General features: G+C 48.5%; 2 protein-coding genes across 9 annotated transcripts in view; both read left to right on the top strand.

Annotated features, from left to right (window-relative positions):
* The window catches only part of LOC137429473 (uncharacterized), a 483,513-nt gene that overhangs the window by 313,563 nt on the left and 151,959 nt on the right, over positions 1 to 17,991 (top strand). The gene's annotated exons all lie outside the window — the stretch shown is intronic.
* Positions 1 to 17,991, top strand: part of LOC137428870 (uncharacterized) — a 119,765-nt gene that overhangs the window by 11,532 nt on the left and 90,242 nt on the right. For 2 of the 8 annotated variants that reach the window (XM_078780700.1, XM_078780698.1), the window contains exon 1: positions 1,865 to 1,929. The exons of 4 other annotated variants lie outside the window; for them this stretch is intronic. In XM_078780700.1, coding sequence (XP_078636826.1) covers positions 1,889 to 1,929 — 41 coding nt within the window. In that variant the 5' untranslated portion in view covers positions 1,865 to 1,888. Of the gene's footprint in view, positions 1 to 1,820; positions 1,930 to 17,991 lie in introns of those variants that run through there. 2 more of the 8 variants (XM_078780705.1, XM_078780701.1) reach the window with 2 other exon arrangements.

Here is a 17,991-nt window from a genome sequence, read left to right as displayed (position 1 = left end):
GCTGGCACCTTTCACCGTGCCCGAACGACGTTTCGACCACGTCAACGTGGATCTGGTGGGCCCCCTCCCCCCGTCACGGGGGTTCACACACCTGCTCACCATGGTGGACAGGACCACCAGGTGGCCGGAGGCCGTTCCCCTCGTCTCCACCACCACCGCCGACGTGGCGCAGGCTTTCATCGCCACCTGGGTCGCCCGTTTCGGCGCACCGGCGGACATCTCGTCAGACCGCGGTCCACAGTTCACCTCCGAGCTGTGGGGCGCGGTCGCCCGCAACCTGGGGGTCAAGCTCCACCGTACTACGGCCTACCACCCCCAAGCAAACGGGTTGTGCGAGCGATTCCACCGCTCCATGAAGGCCGCGCTCATGGCCGGCCTTCAAGACGTCGGGTGGGCCGACCGGCTGCCGTGGGTCCTTTTGGGCCTTCGCACGGCCCCCAAGGAGGACCTCCAGGCATCCACCGCCGAGCTTGTCTATGGCCAGGTGCTACGCGTCCCGGGCGAATTTGTGCCCGACGCTACCAGTCCCTGGTCCGCAGCTCACCAGTGCTCGGACCTCCAGGAGGCCGCCCGACGGTTTGCCCCCGTGCCAACATCCCACCACGGTGACCCCCAGTCCTACGTCCCCCCAGCACTCCGCACAGCGGAGTATGTTTTTGTGCGTCACGACGCACATCGGTGGCCACTCCAGCCGCCGTACGACGGGCCCTTCCGGGTGCTGCGACGGGACGACAAGTCGTTCGTCATCGACATCGGCGGCAGGTCGGACCGGATTGCTGTGGACCGCCTCAAGCCGGCGCACGTGGACGTCGACCACCCACCACGGGTGGCCCTTCCGCCGCGGCGAGGCCGCCCCCCGTCCACGGTGCCCCCCACTCGACCGCCCACCACCTCACCGGACCCCCTCCCACGACCCGCCAGGGGTCGCTTCGGCCGGGTCATCAGGACCCCCCTCAAATTGACCCTGCCAGTGCAAGTCGATTCTGGGGGGACGTGTGTAGCGGCTGCCGCTGAGTTTTCACAATCGCCTTGCACCTATCAAGGACGCGGAGCGATCACCATGCCGGGCTCGTCCAGGACGCCCGGGCAGGCCCGCGCTCAACTTGCCAGGCCTCAGTCGGGACGCCCGGGCATGCCCGGGCATGCCCGGGCAGGCTCGCCCTCAACTTGCCAGGCCGCAGCCAGGACGCTGTGCCACGCCCCCTGGCGCCGGGCCTGGGCAAACCCCCTGGCGGAATAGATATATATTGCTGACGGATAAACGGAGATTCAGAGTGCCTGAGTGTTTGATTTCATTAAAGCAACTCGGATGAATTCTAGCTTTTTGTCGCGTCCATTCTTCCGATCGACGTGGGAGCCCCGGCTCCTTCAGTACTTAATTAATCGCTAATAATTAAATAACTCCTCAATTAATTGATTAATCAAAAAACAAAAAAATAGCGTTTTTGACAAAGGACTTGCTCACTATTGTGCCGAAATTTCAGCTTCCTAGCTCAAAGGATGGCTGAGATATCGCCCGGACAAACAAACAAACAAGAAAGCAAGAAAACAAACAAACAACCAGAGTGAAAACTGAGTACTCCCTTTCAGCGTGCGTCACTGCCGAGCCTTCTTCGGTGGCCAGCAATGACAATTTGCAATGCCTGGAGATGGCATAGGAAAGGTGCGGTGTACAATTATTACTGGTCTCCCATGCACCGTGATCGGGAGTGGTAACATGGCCGATCTGTGGCTTCAGTTCTTTATCGCCAAATGGCCAATGAGACATCAACGACTCCAACGATTGGTGATTGTGAGGAGGAAGAAGAAGCATGATTTTCGTTAACAGGAAGGATTCACTGACTATGAATAACTTCCGGGTGATTTTGAAAACCATGAACTGTAACTGATGAAGATCCTCGTGATCAGGTCGAATCTTCTGAGGAAAAGGTTTGTTCGGAGTTTGTCATTTTATTATTAATACTGAGAAAGATCTGTAAAACGATCTTTTGAAAGGATATTAACACTAATAGTAATACACTAATAGAGATGTAGGGTCAAGTTCATGATGATACACAGCACGATACGTCGAAGAGTTGTGGATGGATTATGACGAACGAGGGGGAAGAACAAGGTGATTCGATTTAGGTTCAGGTCCGAATCCAGATCCGGCCCGTCAGTGGATACAAAACGTAACCTGTTTGTCCTGGCGGAGGTTTGTGCGCCACCGAGTGTTGTTTACCTCGTTACTTGCGGAACTAATCCTGGTGTTGGCTTCGTGGTTAATGTGGCTCACTTAAGATCTTCGGGTCACGTCGTTAAAATAACACCAGGTGGGTTGACTAAGCCTGTCATCCTTCTGAAGTTTGCAAAATGAGTACCAGCCTCCTGGAAACGGGGGGCACTGCATCAGCGGCACGTGAAACTGGAAGTGAGTTGTTTTTTAGGGCAATGGCCAATAAGTCTTTGGTCACGGTGACTTAAATCGTCAATTTTCAACCGATTCACTTTATGTATGTATGTATGTATGTATGTATGTATGTATATATGTATGTATGTATGTATGTATGTATGTATGTATGTATGTATGTATGTATGTATATATGTATGTATATATGTATGTATGTATGTATGTATGTATATATGTATGTATGTATGTATGTATGTATGTATATATGTATGTATGTATGTATGTATGTATGTATGTATATATGTATGTATGTATATATGTATGTATATGGGTCATTTCACCAGGTTGGGTCACACTGTGATTTTGGCATATTTCACGTATGAAAGGGGAAAATTATCACAGAAATTCTGTTTTCTGATGTAAACTGGTTTGTGGTAAAAGGTGTGTGTATGCTTGTATAGGTAGGCAGGTAGGCAGCAGCCTCGGTATGCAGCCTACCTATCTCATGAACAATACAAAATTTTAGAGAGAAATACTATATTTTCGATTTGAAAATCATACTGGTGTCCAGGGCAAAAAAGATGGTTCCAAAGTGTGGCATTATTTCTGTGATAGATTCAAATGTACATTTCATGAAGAAAACGTTTCGACAATACTCATGAATAGTAGGTCAGTAGCATAGACGTGAGTGTGCACACGTCTGAACATTACATGTCCTGTCAGTGCACAAATCATGTAACCCCGTTGTGGGGAAACATCGACATAACGCATGGTGTCCATGAATAAAAATCCTTGTTACATCGATGAACCGGCCCGTTATCATGGTCTAGGCAAGCCCTTATGATATTCGTAGGTCTAGGCAAGTTTAACTCCTTTAATTGAGGGGGTTAATACAGGGAATGATGCTATGAAGTTTTTCTGAAACGTTCTTTTTTTTCACCAACTCAAAGAAAGAATATTTGCCACGTGGGTGTCTTGTTGATTTTTGTTACGTCGGAGTATTTCATCATCTAAAGAATAAAATTCACACCTTCTCCGGAAATGGTATCAACCAATGATCGCAGCGCGAACATCTCGACTCGATATCAGACGACTTTCCTATCAGACGCATGATATCAGACGCATGATATTGGGTCGTTTCCGTGGTAGCGGCATCGCTAACTTTAATCAGATTTAATAATCGGTTAATCGTCAGACCATGATGAAAGTGATTAACTGACCCATTACAATATCATTTTTAGACCTTTCTTAAGAAAGAAATGTTGCATAAACAACAACAACAACAACAACATGCATTTAAAGGCCATTTCCCCTACTAGAGCGGGGGTTAGCCTTGCGGTCCCCATGACAAACTTCTCCATTTTGCCCTATTTTCTGCATCTCCGCTTGTTAACCCCCTTGCCCGCATTTCTTCTTCCACCATCTTGAGCCAAGTCTTTCTCGGTCTTCCCCGTTCTCCACTTCCGTCTACATTCATTTCCATCACTCTTCTCAACCAGTCACTTTCATCCTTCCTCAACACATGACCAAACCATCTCAACCTGTTTCTCTTCACAGCATCCATCACAGGCTCTATTCCCATCATCTTTCGCAATTCATCATTTGTCTTCCTCTCTCTCAATGATAACCAGGAATCCCTGGTGTTGGGCTAGCGGCTAGGGTGCCGGCTTAGGATCCTAGGATCCTGGGTTCGAATCTCGGTCGATCGCCGAATTAATGCAAGGGGGGTTGACTCAGCCTGTCATCCTTCTGAGGTCGGCTAATTGAGTACCAGTTCACTGGTAATTCCCTGTTTGTCGTTGAAGGTGGCAAAAAGGGTTGGCGTCAGGAAGGGCATCCGGCCGTAAAACATTGCTTCAAAAAGGGGACCAAAAAACAACAACTACCACGGTCCCCGAAAAGGCCAACCCCCGCTTTGCGGGGAAAAATGGCCTCTAAACGGTGGTTTTTTCTCTCAATGATACTCCGCACAGCCGTCGAACCATTCGCATTTCCACCCTTTCCAACCTTCGTTGCTGCTCTACGTTCATTACCCATGTCTCACTCCCATAAATCATAACACTTCTCACACATGCAGCATACACCTTTCCCTTCAGCTTCAACAACACTCCCCTCCTCATCAGCACACCACTCAGTTCCCGAAACTTCTTCCATGCACATCTCACTCGAGCAACCGTTGCCGAGTCTGATCCACCTTCTCCATTCAGCATGTCTCCGAGGGAGCAAAATGTTTTCACACCTTCCAACTTCACGCCGTCTCCAAGATCCAACTCAACATTTCCTCCATCTGCAGCTCCCTCTGTGCACACCTTACATTTGAATGTAGCTGCCACACTGGTTAATGACCCCCTCAGACCACTACATTTTTGATGAACCCACTCGGCACACATTGTACATTGAATGGAGTTCACTCCGATACCCTTCCTGCACACAGCACAGGGCCACTTCCCAGTTCTTTCCACCTCACCACACGCTTTACCACTTGCCATCACCTTCGTCTTTCCTATATTCACCTTCAGACCTTTTGTCTCCATCCATTCATTCCACTTATTCATCTTTTCCTTCAGTCCATCCATACTTTCCGCAAATGTTGCATAAAAGGTTCAATAATTTGTGAACATGCAAATTAATACATTTTGTTTTCCTTTGAAGCAATTTTTCCATTGTTGTTGAAACTTTATGTTAATGTTTCATTTTTATTGAAAAAGCCACAATAAATGGATTTTAAAATCCATTTGTCCTCAAAACACTGGTTTGATTCTTTGAATGGTTTTAATTGCATTAACCCCTCCCATAAGGTTATGTGACAGTGACTAAAGAGAGAGAGAAATATGTATGCAATAAAAATTTACAGGAGCAAAAGTTGAAAATATGGTGTCCATGTTTGTCTGCATAATATGTGCACACACAGTCATTAACAACATGCTTACATTTTTTTGCAACAAGCTTTCCACTAAATCTCTTGGAATATGAAAGCAATGTATGTACTCTGTCATTTGAGGTGCAAGAGAATGTAATTCATTGCCATTAAAAAAATCTTTCATGTCACACAATGTGTCCCAACCTTGTGAAATGACTTTTATATATATATTTATATATATATATATATATATATATATATATACATATATATGTATATATATATATATATATATATATATATATATATATATATATATATATATATATACATATATATATATATACATACATATATATATATACATATATATATATACATATATATATAAATACAGACTTGGCATTTAATATGGAATTTTTTTTTTTCTTGACTTGGGTTTAGTTTCTTAACTCAGTATATCAATCTAGTGAGTTTCTTTTACACTTTGGTGATTTATTTGTTAAAAGAACCATGTCACTGATTGTCTGTCGCAGCAAGAAGTCAACAACAGGATTATATCACAGGTGGCGTGGCAAAATGTACGGACAGGTACATTTGACGATTGGCTTCACAGTCGGGTATACAAGGGTTGTTGCGTTCTGTATTAGTGGAAAACAACTGCTGCACGTCTCCAAAGGTTATTGCCGCTTCCTTTGGAGATGCTCCGTCAACTCGACAATGCTGTTTGTCATGGAGTGGTGGCTTTACGAAATTATGGCATGAAACAGCATGCTATTGCTCGGCAGTATGGCATCACTCAAGGTCAGGTGTCAAAGATCCTGAAACGAAATGCTCAGAAGTGTGTCCCTACTCCAATACCGAGGCCAGGACGTCCCCGCAGAACCACAAGGAGGGATGATCGCCAGCTGCACCGGTTAGTCCGCAATGGCCGTACCAAGTCAGCTAATCGGCTTGGGGCTGAGTGGCAGCAACTGGCAAATGTGCCTGTATCCAGAAGGCTATCAACCAACGACTGGTTCAAGCAGGCTATCGTGCCAGGCGTCCCCTGAGAAAGTCACGCCTGACCAGACAGCACCGCCAGTGCCGATTGCAGTGGGCCAGAGAGCACCGTCAATGGCAGCCAGGACACTGGAATCACGTGATCTTCAGTGACGAGTCTAGATTTCTGGTCTATCGTCAAGATGGCCACGTCCGAGTGCGCAGACAAGTGCATGAAGCCTACAACAAAGATTGTATAGTGCCAAGAGTCCAAGCTGGAGGTGGTGGGGTGACCGTTTGGGCTGCTTTTCATGCAGGGGGCAAAACTGACCCTGTTGTTCTGAATGGAAACCTGAACCAGTTCAAGTACCGGGCCATTCTGGAAGAAACATTGCTTCCATTTGCTCGTGCAGCCTTTCAAGGAAACGTTGTCTTCCAAGATGACAATGCATGGCCTCATCGTCCTCGCATGATCCAACACTTTCTTGCTGACCGTGGTGTAGAGCATATGGAGTGGCCTGCCATGTCCCCGGATATGAATCCGATAGAGAACTTGTGGGCAGAATTAACGCGTCAAATCGACCACTTGGACCAGCAGCCGACCTCTGTGCATGAATTGCAGCAGGCTATTGTCACTGCATGGCAAGCGATTCCTGTCCAAACCTTGGCAAATCTCGTGAACAGCATGCCTCAACATGTACGTGCTCTCCTGAATGCTCGTGGGGGTTACATGAAGTACTGAACTGTAATTTTACTGTCCGTAATCCCAGTCGTAATTTAACTTTTGTCTTTGTTAAAAAAAATTTGGGCTAATGTGCAAAATAAAAAGATACTTCTGGAAAACGTACAGAAGTTTAACACAGTACTGCCCATGAATTGAGTTTGATATCAGTTTACATCACTTTCAAGGATCAATTTATTTGTTTCGAAATGTCAAATGTGGTTTTTGTTTCTTTTAAAGGTCACATTAACAAAATCTCGAATAATTTCAACATAATTCCAATGAACTTTTGGTTCCAAGACATCTTGAAAAGAAAGTTCACCCCCAGAAAAAAAAGATTCCATATTAAATGCCAAGTCTGTATATATATATATATATATATATATATATATATATATATATATATATATATATATATATATATAGTTACGGAACCCAACGTCGGCCTCGGATCCCTTCTCGAGGGGGGGATTAGTCCCCTCGTTTGTGACTGACCGCCGTGGTCCCTGAAGCTGCACAAGCTCCCTCCAGAGGCAGGTGAGCAGCTTCGTTCGCGACCGCGGATAAGATGTTAATTTGCCGAGCGGATGGCAGCCGCGGCACGAACCGTTAACAAAGACTAACCCAATCCTGAATGTTGGCCAAATCGTGCCACAGGTATTCAATGGGAAAAAGACAAAGACGACGGATGTGAAGAAGAAGAAGACGAAGGCAAAAGGTTGTAAATACGACTATTATTTATTATTACTATTTACACAATGAAAGAAACCAAGGAAGAAGGAAGGATAATAAAATAATGTAGAAAGGGGGACGGACCAGAAGGACTTTTAGCTTATACAGACTTACTTATAACCCAGGACAGAACACACAAAACAAACTCACGTACACAAAAGGATGGAATGGCAGGAATGGTTTGGAGGGATAAGCAGGTGGAATCACAGGGCACAGCGAGCAGGTCCACTCCGGGCGGGAAGCGAGGAGCCGGCAGCTCCTTGTATTCGGCTTTACACCGCACACCGGCAGGGTCACTCGCTGCCCCGTCAGGGCTTCACGCGGCTGGTTGAAACGGGGCTGGTTGAAGCGGCTCTCTGCAGAAATCAGCTGGGTCACGCATCTGCCGTATCTCTGACGCAACTCTTCCAAAGGCTTCCGCGCGCGCTTATATCTCCCTCGGTCGATCAAGCCGCCGGCCTCCAGGACACGCCCATCGGTGAGGTCGCCTCGGCCCTGATTGGTCGCAAGGGCTCACCGATCCCGCCCTTAGAGGAGGCGTTGGCAAGGCCACGCCTTGTTCCCGGTGCTGGGCCGACTCCTCCCACCTTCGGCTCCGAGATGACCTCGTGGCTAATGGAGTCTTGCAGCGAAAACAACAACACACAGCTGCAGCAGAATTCAGCGAACCGCTCAATGCAGTTGGCAATTGAGGAAAGGGGAATCCAATGGAGGTTCTGGGGAAATTGAAAGGGGATACTACCTTGTCTGGATTCGGTGCAATGGAGTGTCAATTAATGGAAGACACAGCCTTAATCTAATACACACAATAAGGAGATAACTACTGAACAGGGAGATCTATGATTTGGCTACGTGATTGTATATTACCTCACTAAGGGACGCCCTTTGACCTTTATACACAACAACTGGAGGAAGGAGGGTGATATTTTACAACACAAAAAAAACACCGTTCTCAAATTCATAACACTGCACCCTCCTCCTCTTAGGCACGTCCCGGGCCTATTACTTTTACTTTTAGTGTGGCCCGTAGGTGTAGTTCCCTCTACATTTAACCTGACCCTGAGTGTGACAGTTTTAAAACATAAATAAATATGTCCCGCTGCTCCATTGCACCCTACCTAACAGACTCACGCCCACAGCTAACCGAATTGCGGAATTGTCTTCAAACTACAACATGAACGATGGGGGAGCAGTATTTACAGTTGACGCTATTTTATTTACAAAACGCAACCCAGGACCTGTGATTGTTCTTTTGGGGGGGAGACAGTCTGCCCTGCATCGACGCACCAGAAAGCACCAAAACACCATCAAGCACCACAAAGCACCCTTTGGTGCACAGTCACCACAGTTCATGAATAAAAATAAACCCAAACCCCTGGTGGTGTCTTCGTCTTCGGCTCCCTCTGCTGGCTATTGCTCTCTTCCTGATGTTGTCTTTCTTCTTTGCTGGCGGCCTATTTGGACTAATAAAAAGGCACACAATGCGTCCATCTTTTATTTATTTATGGCCCACAGGGCCGACTATGTGTGGTTCACCTGTGGCATAGGTGCCCTGTGACCAAGGTCCGCCAGCAAGATCTCGGACCTTCATGGCTGGCTCCAGCAGAGGGGCCATGCCCCAACCCATGGGGTCCATCAGTGGTGCTCAGCCACAGACATGTGGTCCATAAGGTGGTGCATCGATGCAGACAGCTGGTTCCGGGAGTTTCGGGCGCACAATGGCGGACTCCCGCACGCTCCCCTCGGCGCCCAGTGGCGCACAGTCCTCGTGTGGGAGACAAGGGGGGGGGGGGGGGAGACAGGTGAGTGAGGGGTAAGGTCACAAGGGTACACGTCAAACAAGGCAATGCAAGGCGAGGTGCGTATGGAGACGGAGCGGAGAAAAGCTCGTCCGTACTGTACGTCACCCCCCCTGTTACCTACTCTACCCTTGCCCTACTCTACTGTTACCCCATATGTACAAAAATCTACACATTTACAAATTCGTCACTACTGTCATGTCTTCCCCATATTTCCCCTACACCAAATTCGTCCCCACAATCCCTCTAACCAAATTTGCCATCACACAATTCATCATCAATCCTCATAAGGAGGGAGAGATGGAACAACAAAGCACAATGTCACACGCACGTCATGATGCGTCTCACATTCCAAACATTTGCACAATAAAAATAATAAAAACAACCTGGCATGGTGTGGAGGTACGTCACCTCAGGTGAGTGGATGCAGATGGTGCGAGGAGATTTCCATCCTAACTATCCTCTAACTGACATTAACACACTTTACACTACCCGGGGTCTTCCCTGCCAATCCATTGGCCAACTTACACTATGGGTTCTAAAAACCAATTCCCATTGACCAAACTGTGGTGCTTCTCAATTTGGGGTCTCACTCCCCCGAATCATCTCCCGGTGCCCTTGCACAATTTCCGGGCTGAGTCGTGTAGCTCTCCCAGCAGGTCTACCCACCTGCACACCTCCACCACTGTAGTTGCCACCCGAGCTTACCTAGCTCCTCACCCTAACCTATCTAACTGGGGAAGGCCCTCTGGCGCTCTCCCCACTTGGTGCCCTCTCTGGCACTGGGCTACCCGGGTCCGTCCTCCGGATCCTCGGGCCCCATCCACAACTCTACTGGCTCCCAGAGCCCACCTGCGGCCTCACCTGGCCGACATCCTCACAGTGGTGGAGTGCTCAACCAACTACACATACTAACAGGCCACACGCCCAGCCATTTCCACGACACTAATGCACCCATTCAACCATCATTCTTCCACCACGCACCACAGATGCCAATATCCAACCACAATTTACCTGTACCCTCTACCTAACTCTTACACTACCCTCCCCGGGTATTCGTGATGGGGTCCATCCTCCTTTCCCCCATCCACATCTTTGCACCATCCACTCCACTCCACAGTTTCCACCATACTCACTCCATACCATCCATTCCCTACTCCATATATTCCACACTCCATGTATTTCACACAACCATTCTCCATACACCTGCAGTTGCACACCTGTGCAATCACTCCTACTGGTGCTTCCTGCACCCTCCTTCCTCCTGGGACCATTTGGTCAACACAACGCACATCACCATCACTCACTCATACACTGCTCCATACACCTGTTCAGTTGCACACCTGTGCAATCTCAATCGTTCCTCACTCACTGCTCCATACACTTCCACGCTCAATACACTTTCGATTCTCAAACACACGGCATCATCTCATCTAACTACTCCCCTCTGGAACTCGCGCTTCCCAGTCGCCCCTATAAACTATTGCGCTCCCTCGTCATTATAATCCAAACTAATCTACCTGCGTCCCCACTGCAGGTATCATTGTCACTACCTAACCTTACCGTTACCTATGGTCATCTTCTCTAGATCCCTATCATTATCCTAACCCTCCCGGGCTAGTTTTCACTGCCATAAACCCCATAAACTAGTGCTCCTTTGCCCCCGCTGTGAGGGATGGCAGAGTTGCCATCCCACCACATCGGGTATCTCTCACTATAAATTTTGCTCATCCAATTTCAGCCAAACAAAAATTTGCCAATCACTCTACCAATCATCAATCTGCCAATCTTTTGCCAATCATTAAATTTTGCTTTTCAATTTCGGGTCCAAAACACTCTCATCACAGTCTACTCACTTGAGCCTCTCGGTGCGCCAATTCATTTCCAAAGCTCGGCTTCGCAAAGCCGAGCAATGAATGCGGGTTGTTTGGTGCCGGCGGTTGGATCCGTCCGGCATTCGGTGCAGGGAAGGGGGCTTACCCAGGCCGAGATCCCACCCACCATCTCGGCACGGAGCCGACCAATGGCCGGATCTCGCCCTGCCGGAACGCCGCAACAAAAAGGGGTCGCCATGACGACCCTTCTTACCGGGTCGCCCGCTGTGCCTGGCGGAGCACGGACGCGGCCGTTCAGAGCGAGGCCCGGCGTGGATCCCGCACGGCGGTTCCTTCGAAACCACCGCGGTTACGATCCCCGCTGGTCCCCGCGGCACACGAAGCTGCCCGGCACGCACCGAGGGCCCGCTTCGGCTATAAGTTGATCTAACCGCTAACCCGGTTCGCGTCGATGCTCCACTTGCATGCTCACACCCCGCAGACCGTTCCTTGCTCATACATCCAGCCGTTCCCATGCTCCTCGTCATTGCACCTTCTCTTACACACCCAGGTACACTCATTCCGCTCACAGACTTCGTCACACACCTGACCACTGCACACCTTTGCACACAGTCGTCGTTCGCACACCTCACCAACACACCTCTTCGCGCCCCCTCCTCTGTCACATCCTCTGTGACAACCACAGGTGTGCTCTCCTCCGTACACCCAACCACGTGCCTCACTACCAACTCCAGTGTGCATTCCCATACGCGCTCTACCATTCCAGGTGTGCATCCTTCCATTCCAGGTGTACATCCTCTCTCACCTGCCACCACCAACTCACGCTCCGTGTCACTCTTACTACCTTCACCACCACTCTCGGTCGTGCATTCACCCTTACTCTTGACAGCGCACTCTTTCCTCATGCACTCCGCTGTTACACACCTTTCTCGCTCATCCTCGTGCGCACACTCTCCCGTCACACCCTCCGTAACACTCACCACAGGTGTGCACTCTTTCGTTACATCCCCTGTAACACTCACCATCCCGCACTTCCATGTGCCCCCTCGCACATGCGCTACGACCAACTCACTCTCGACAGCACACTCACTCCTCGGCGCGCACTTTTTCCTCACACACCCCATAGTCGGACATCCTCGCACACCTCCTCTGTCCACACACTCTGTACCTGTCGCACACCTTACCAGCGGCCTCTCACGAACACACGGGTCCAAACCAACCCCCAAGCCGACTGAATCTTCCCTCACACCATATACATTTCCGCGTATATCGCCACTCACCTCGTCTCCGCACCTCCTTCGCCACCTGCAAACTCGTTATTTGGTTAGCAAGCACACCATCACGATTTGAGCACCGACCTTGTACATATTCCATCACTTCCTCCTTTATCTCCCTCTGAGTTTCCCTCCGTCTCTTCTTAATTTCACTCACCCCCTCTTCCACTTCCTCTAACTTTTGCTTCACCTCTTTTGTTTCCCGGTGCGTCTCCTCAATTTCGTCCTCGAATGCCACCTTGACCGTTTCTATGTGCGTCCTCACCTCCCGGTCCTTTGTCTCCATTGCCTCCGTCACCTCGTCCAACCTTGCTGTTAGTCCCTCACGTACCATCCGACATTCCCTCTTCGTCGCTATTAAGTCATTTTTGATTTCGTTTTGTGTCGCCTTTAACCCTCCTAGTACCGCAGTGTTCTTTTCTACCTGCTCCACTAGTTCCTTTTGTCCACCGTCAGCTGTTCCACCTCCTGCGTCAGATCTTCTATGCCCCCTTGTAACTTTGCCGTGCTATTTCTCACCTTTCTCCATACGCTCCTTACCTCGCTTTACCTCCTCGCGTACCCCCGAGACCTCCTCACGTACCCCCGAGACCTCCTCGCTTACACCTCGTCTTATCTCCTCCCCCATTTCTCCCATCTCTTTAGTAGATGCCGTCCTCATTAATTTGTTCTAATTCATCCCTCTGAGCATCCAGTTTACCTTCCAACCCGATTTTCACCTCCTCTATCTGGTTCCCCATCTGTTTGATTTCCCGGGCGGATTGCTCCCCTATTGCCCGCAATTTGTCTTCCATCCTATCTTCTAGCCCCGTTAACCCATTCTTTACCTCTTTTATCCCGTTGTCTAACCCCTCAAATTTATTGTCCAACCCCTCAAATTTATTGCCCAACCCCTCAAATTTACTGTCCAGTGTCCAACCCCTCAAATGTCTTGTCTAACCCCTCAAATTTATTTCCCAATTGTTCGCTGGTACCCTCGCTTCGTCCCTCATTGCCCCCATTTGGCCCCCCATCCTATCCATTTTTGCATTCAGTTGGGTCAAGAATAATCTGAGGTCAAACCCGGTTTGCCCAGCGTCCCCAGCCGCCACCGCGGACTCGCCCTCCGCGGCGCCGCCATTTTGGGACCCTCCAACCACGTGCGCGAGGGTGCCATTTTGTGCGCCTGATACCTACTCAACCACCTCCTCATTGTTCTCCTCCATTTCTTCCCTCTGGTCCTGGGGTACCCCTAACCCCTCTTCTAGTTCCCCCACCGGCATCCCATTGCCTTGACCATCCATGGCATGATTTTCAAATTTAAGATTTTATAAAACAAAATTTCGGCCCACTCGTAATTTTGAGCGCGCTGAGCGCTTCACGTCCGAATCTCGCTCCCGACACCAAATGTTACGGAACCCAACGTCTGCCTCGGATCCCTTCTCGAGGGGGGGATTAGTCCCCCTCGTTTGTGACTGACCGACGTGGTCCCTGAAGCTGCACAAGCTCCCTCCAGAGGCAGGTGAGCAGCTTCGTTCGCGACCGCGGATAAGATGTTAATTTGCCGAGCGGATGGCAGCCGCGGCACGAACCGTGAACAAAGACTAACCCGATTCTGAACGTTGGCCAAATCGTGCCACAGGTATTCAATGGGGAAAAGACAAAGACGACCGATGTGAAGAAGAAGAAGATGAAGGCAAAAGGTTGGAAATATGACTATTATTTATTATTACTATTTACACAATGAAAGAAACCAAGGAAGAAGGTAGGATAATAAAATAATGTAGAAAGGGGGACGGACCAGAAGGACACAGTGCAATTTCTAGCTTATACAGACTTACTTATAACCCAGGACAGAACACACAAAACAAACTCACGTACACAAAAGGATGGAATGGCAGGAATGGTTTGGAGGGATAAGCAGGTGGAATCACAGGGCACAGCGAGCAGGTCCACTCCGGGCGGGAAGCGAGGAGCTGGCAGCTCCTTGTATTCGGCTTTACACCGCACACCGGCAGGGTCACTCGCTGCCCCGTCAGGGCTTCACGCGGCTGGTTGAAATGGGGCTGGTTGAAGCGGCTCTCTGCAGAAATCAGCTGGGTCACGCATCTGCCGTATCTCTGACGCAACTCTTCCAAAGGCTTCCGCGCGCGCTTATATCTCCCTCGGGCGATCAAGCCGCTGGCCTCCAGGACACGCCCATCAGTGAGGTCGCCTCGGCCCTGATTGGTCGCGAGGGCTCACCGATCCCGCCCTTAGAGGAGGTGTTGGCAAGGCCACGCCTTGTTCCCGGTGCTGGGCCGACTCCTCCCACCTTCGGCTCCGAGATGACCTCGTGGCTAATGGAGTCTTGCAGCGAAAACAACAACCCACAGCTGCAGCAGAATTCAGCGAACCGCTCAATGCAGTTGGCAATTGAGGAAAGGGGAATCCAATGGAGGTTCTGGGGAAATTGAAAGGGGATACTACCTTGTCTGGATTCGGGGCAATGGAGTGTCAATTAATGGAAGACACAGCCTTAATCTAATACACACAATAAGTAGATAACTATTGAACAGGGAGATCTATGATTTGGCTACGTGATTGTATATGACCTAACTAAGGGACGCCCTTTGACCTTTATACACAACAACTGGAGGAAGGAGGGTGATATTTTACAACACAAAAAAAACACCATTCTCAAATTCATAACAATATATATATAGCCAAAAGCCAAACAGTTGAATCCAATCAGTTGGTCTCTCTCCAGAAGCCAAACAGTTGGTCTCTCTCCAGAAGCCAAACAGTTGGTCTCTCTCCAGAAGCCAAACAGTTGAATCTTGGTTTCATCAGACCACAAAATCTTGTTTCCCACAGTCAGAGTCCTTTAGGTGCTTTTTTGCAAACTTCAAGCAGGCTTTCATGTGTCTTTCACTGAGGAGAGGCTTCCATCTGGTCACTCTGCCATAAAGCCCAGATCGGTGGAGTTTTGCAGTGATGGTTGTCCTTCTGGAAGTTTCTCCCATCTCCACACAGGATCTCTGGAGCTCAGTCAGATTGACCATCGGGTTCTTGGTTACCTCTCCTACCAAGGCCCTTCTCCCCCAATTGCTCAGTTTAGCCGGGCGGCCAGCTCTAGGAAGAGTCCTGGTTGTTCCAAACTTCTTCCATTTAAGAATTATGGAGGCCACTGTGCTCTTGGGAACCTTCAATGCAGCAGAAATTTTTTTGTAGGCTTCCCCAAATCTGTGCCTCGACACAATCCTGTCTCTGAGCTCTGCAGGCAGTTCCTTCGACCTCATGGCTTGGTTTTTGCTCTGATATGCAGTCAGCTGTGAGACCTTATATCGACAGGTGTGTGCCTTTCCAAATCATGTCCAATCAGTTGCATTTACCACATGTGGACTCCAATCAAGGTGTATAAACATCTCAAAGATGATCAAGAGAAATGGGAGGCACCTGAGCTAAATTTCAAGTGTCATAGCAAAGGGTATGAATACTTTTGTCAATGTGATATTTCAGATTTTTCTTTTTGATAAATTTGCAAAACTTTCTAAAATCCTGTTTTCTCTTTGTCATTATGGGGTATTGAGTGGAGATTGATGAGGGAAAAAATGAATTTAAACGATTTCAGCAGAAGGCTGCAACATAACAAAATGTGAAAAAAGTGAAGGGGTCTGAATACTTTTTGAATGCACTGTATATACTGTTACGGATTCGTCACTTCCGTCTTTGTGGTTTTCATCCACTGTAAGCATTTTTAGTTTCATATACTATTATTGTTACAGTTTGAGTGTGAAATGGAGATAACTGTCTTCAAAGGTAAAAATTAGTGTTTCAAAAGAAAAACGAAATGGATCGGGAGAAACCGGAAGAGGAGGAAGAAGAGGCTGGAGCGGATCAAGTGAGATCGGGAAAGGAAGGCTGATCTGCTCCGACGTGTCGAGTGGACGCTGGTGGACATTGATCATGAGCGAATATTGGTTTCCCCGGGAAAGGGATTCCTGTGACAGTGTCGTTATTGCTGTGGCAGATAAACCTGCGTGATGGGTTTTGCTTTTGGTTCCGAAAGTGAATCATTGCTGGAGAGCAGGTATGCCTCCATTACGGGCCCGTCCGCCATTTCACCTCGCACCAGCGATTCGCCTGGTTTTCGTGTGTGTCGTGGATTTCGCTTGGGAATTCGCGGTTCTCCGCTTGGGAACTGCTGCTCGTTCATGTCAGCGTCATTGTCTGGTGAACCGAAGGTGTGAATTCCCAGTCGCCTTTTGGGTGAACTTTTACCTGGCCGACGCCGGCCCGACCTCACCCAGCAGCTCTTCTGCAGCGTCGACTGTCAGCCGTCCTGAGTTCAGGTCTCAGTACGACCTTTTTTCTTGTGATCACCGGAGCATGGATCGACTTTGGCCTGCTGTCGTGACAGTGACTTTGGGGGTGTTACAGTTCGCTCACGTGGAGTAGCGTGAGTTATTGAGTTAAGAAACTGGTGGTGCCATCGTAGGAATTATATGGTGTTTGCTGTGCAATTGAGGTGTTCTTGTACTTGTGCAATTTGTTGTTATTGTGCGGTATTAATACAATACTTTGGTTTTGTAACAATTGATTGGTGTGGTTTCACCATTGGTCATTGGCACACATAATAACACATAGTTCTGCCGTGACTCCTTTCGGGGCTCGGAGGTACACTGTGACCGGGGTTTGGGGAGGAGCACGTAACAATACACACACACATACACACACACACACACACACACACGAGTGGGTCACACACACACACACACACACACACACACACACACACAGGGGAGTGGGTCACACACACACACACACGGGGTAGTGACACACACACACACACATGGGAGTGGGTCACACACACACACACACACACACACACACGGAAACTCATGCGGAAAAAAAAAATGTAAATAAAGATTTCACGATTTTATTTCCTGTAGCTATGAAACACATTTTCTATGGGTGGTGTATAATCGCCCCGAAGAAACGGGCATTACCTGTTTACAAAGTAAAAATAGATTATAACCAAACATTATTCATAAATATTGTCACGCGGACCCTTTGGTTAATACCAGGGCTCGCGGATGGACCTAACGGATTTAATTGGAGGCAACGACCGAACACGGATTTGACTATAAAACGCGGGAGGAAGAAGGAAAGTGGAAGTTACGGTAAAAGCGCTTACCTTCTGGTGAAACGACGGCAGCTGCAGGGAAATTAATGCACTTGACAAACAAGATTTCAAATGTACAAAAATAAACACGTTTATTTCACGGAACCCGAAACAATGAAACGCGACGGTAATCAAATAAAGCAACTAAATTGGGATCCCACACACCAGACTTAATACACACCAAACACACCAGATACAGACGAGGGAATGATTAATAAAAGAACACGTTTGTCATGTAATTGGGAAATGTGGGG

This window comes from Myxine glutinosa, chromosome 6 (assembly GCF_964187855.1).
Source record: "Myxine glutinosa chromosome 6, kmMyxGlut1.1, whole genome shotgun sequence".
In the NCBI taxonomy this organism is placed as follows: domain Eukaryota; kingdom Metazoa; phylum Chordata; class Myxini; order Myxiniformes; family Myxinidae; genus Myxine; species Myxine glutinosa.
This window is presented reverse-complemented; position numbering and strand designations above follow the sequence as displayed.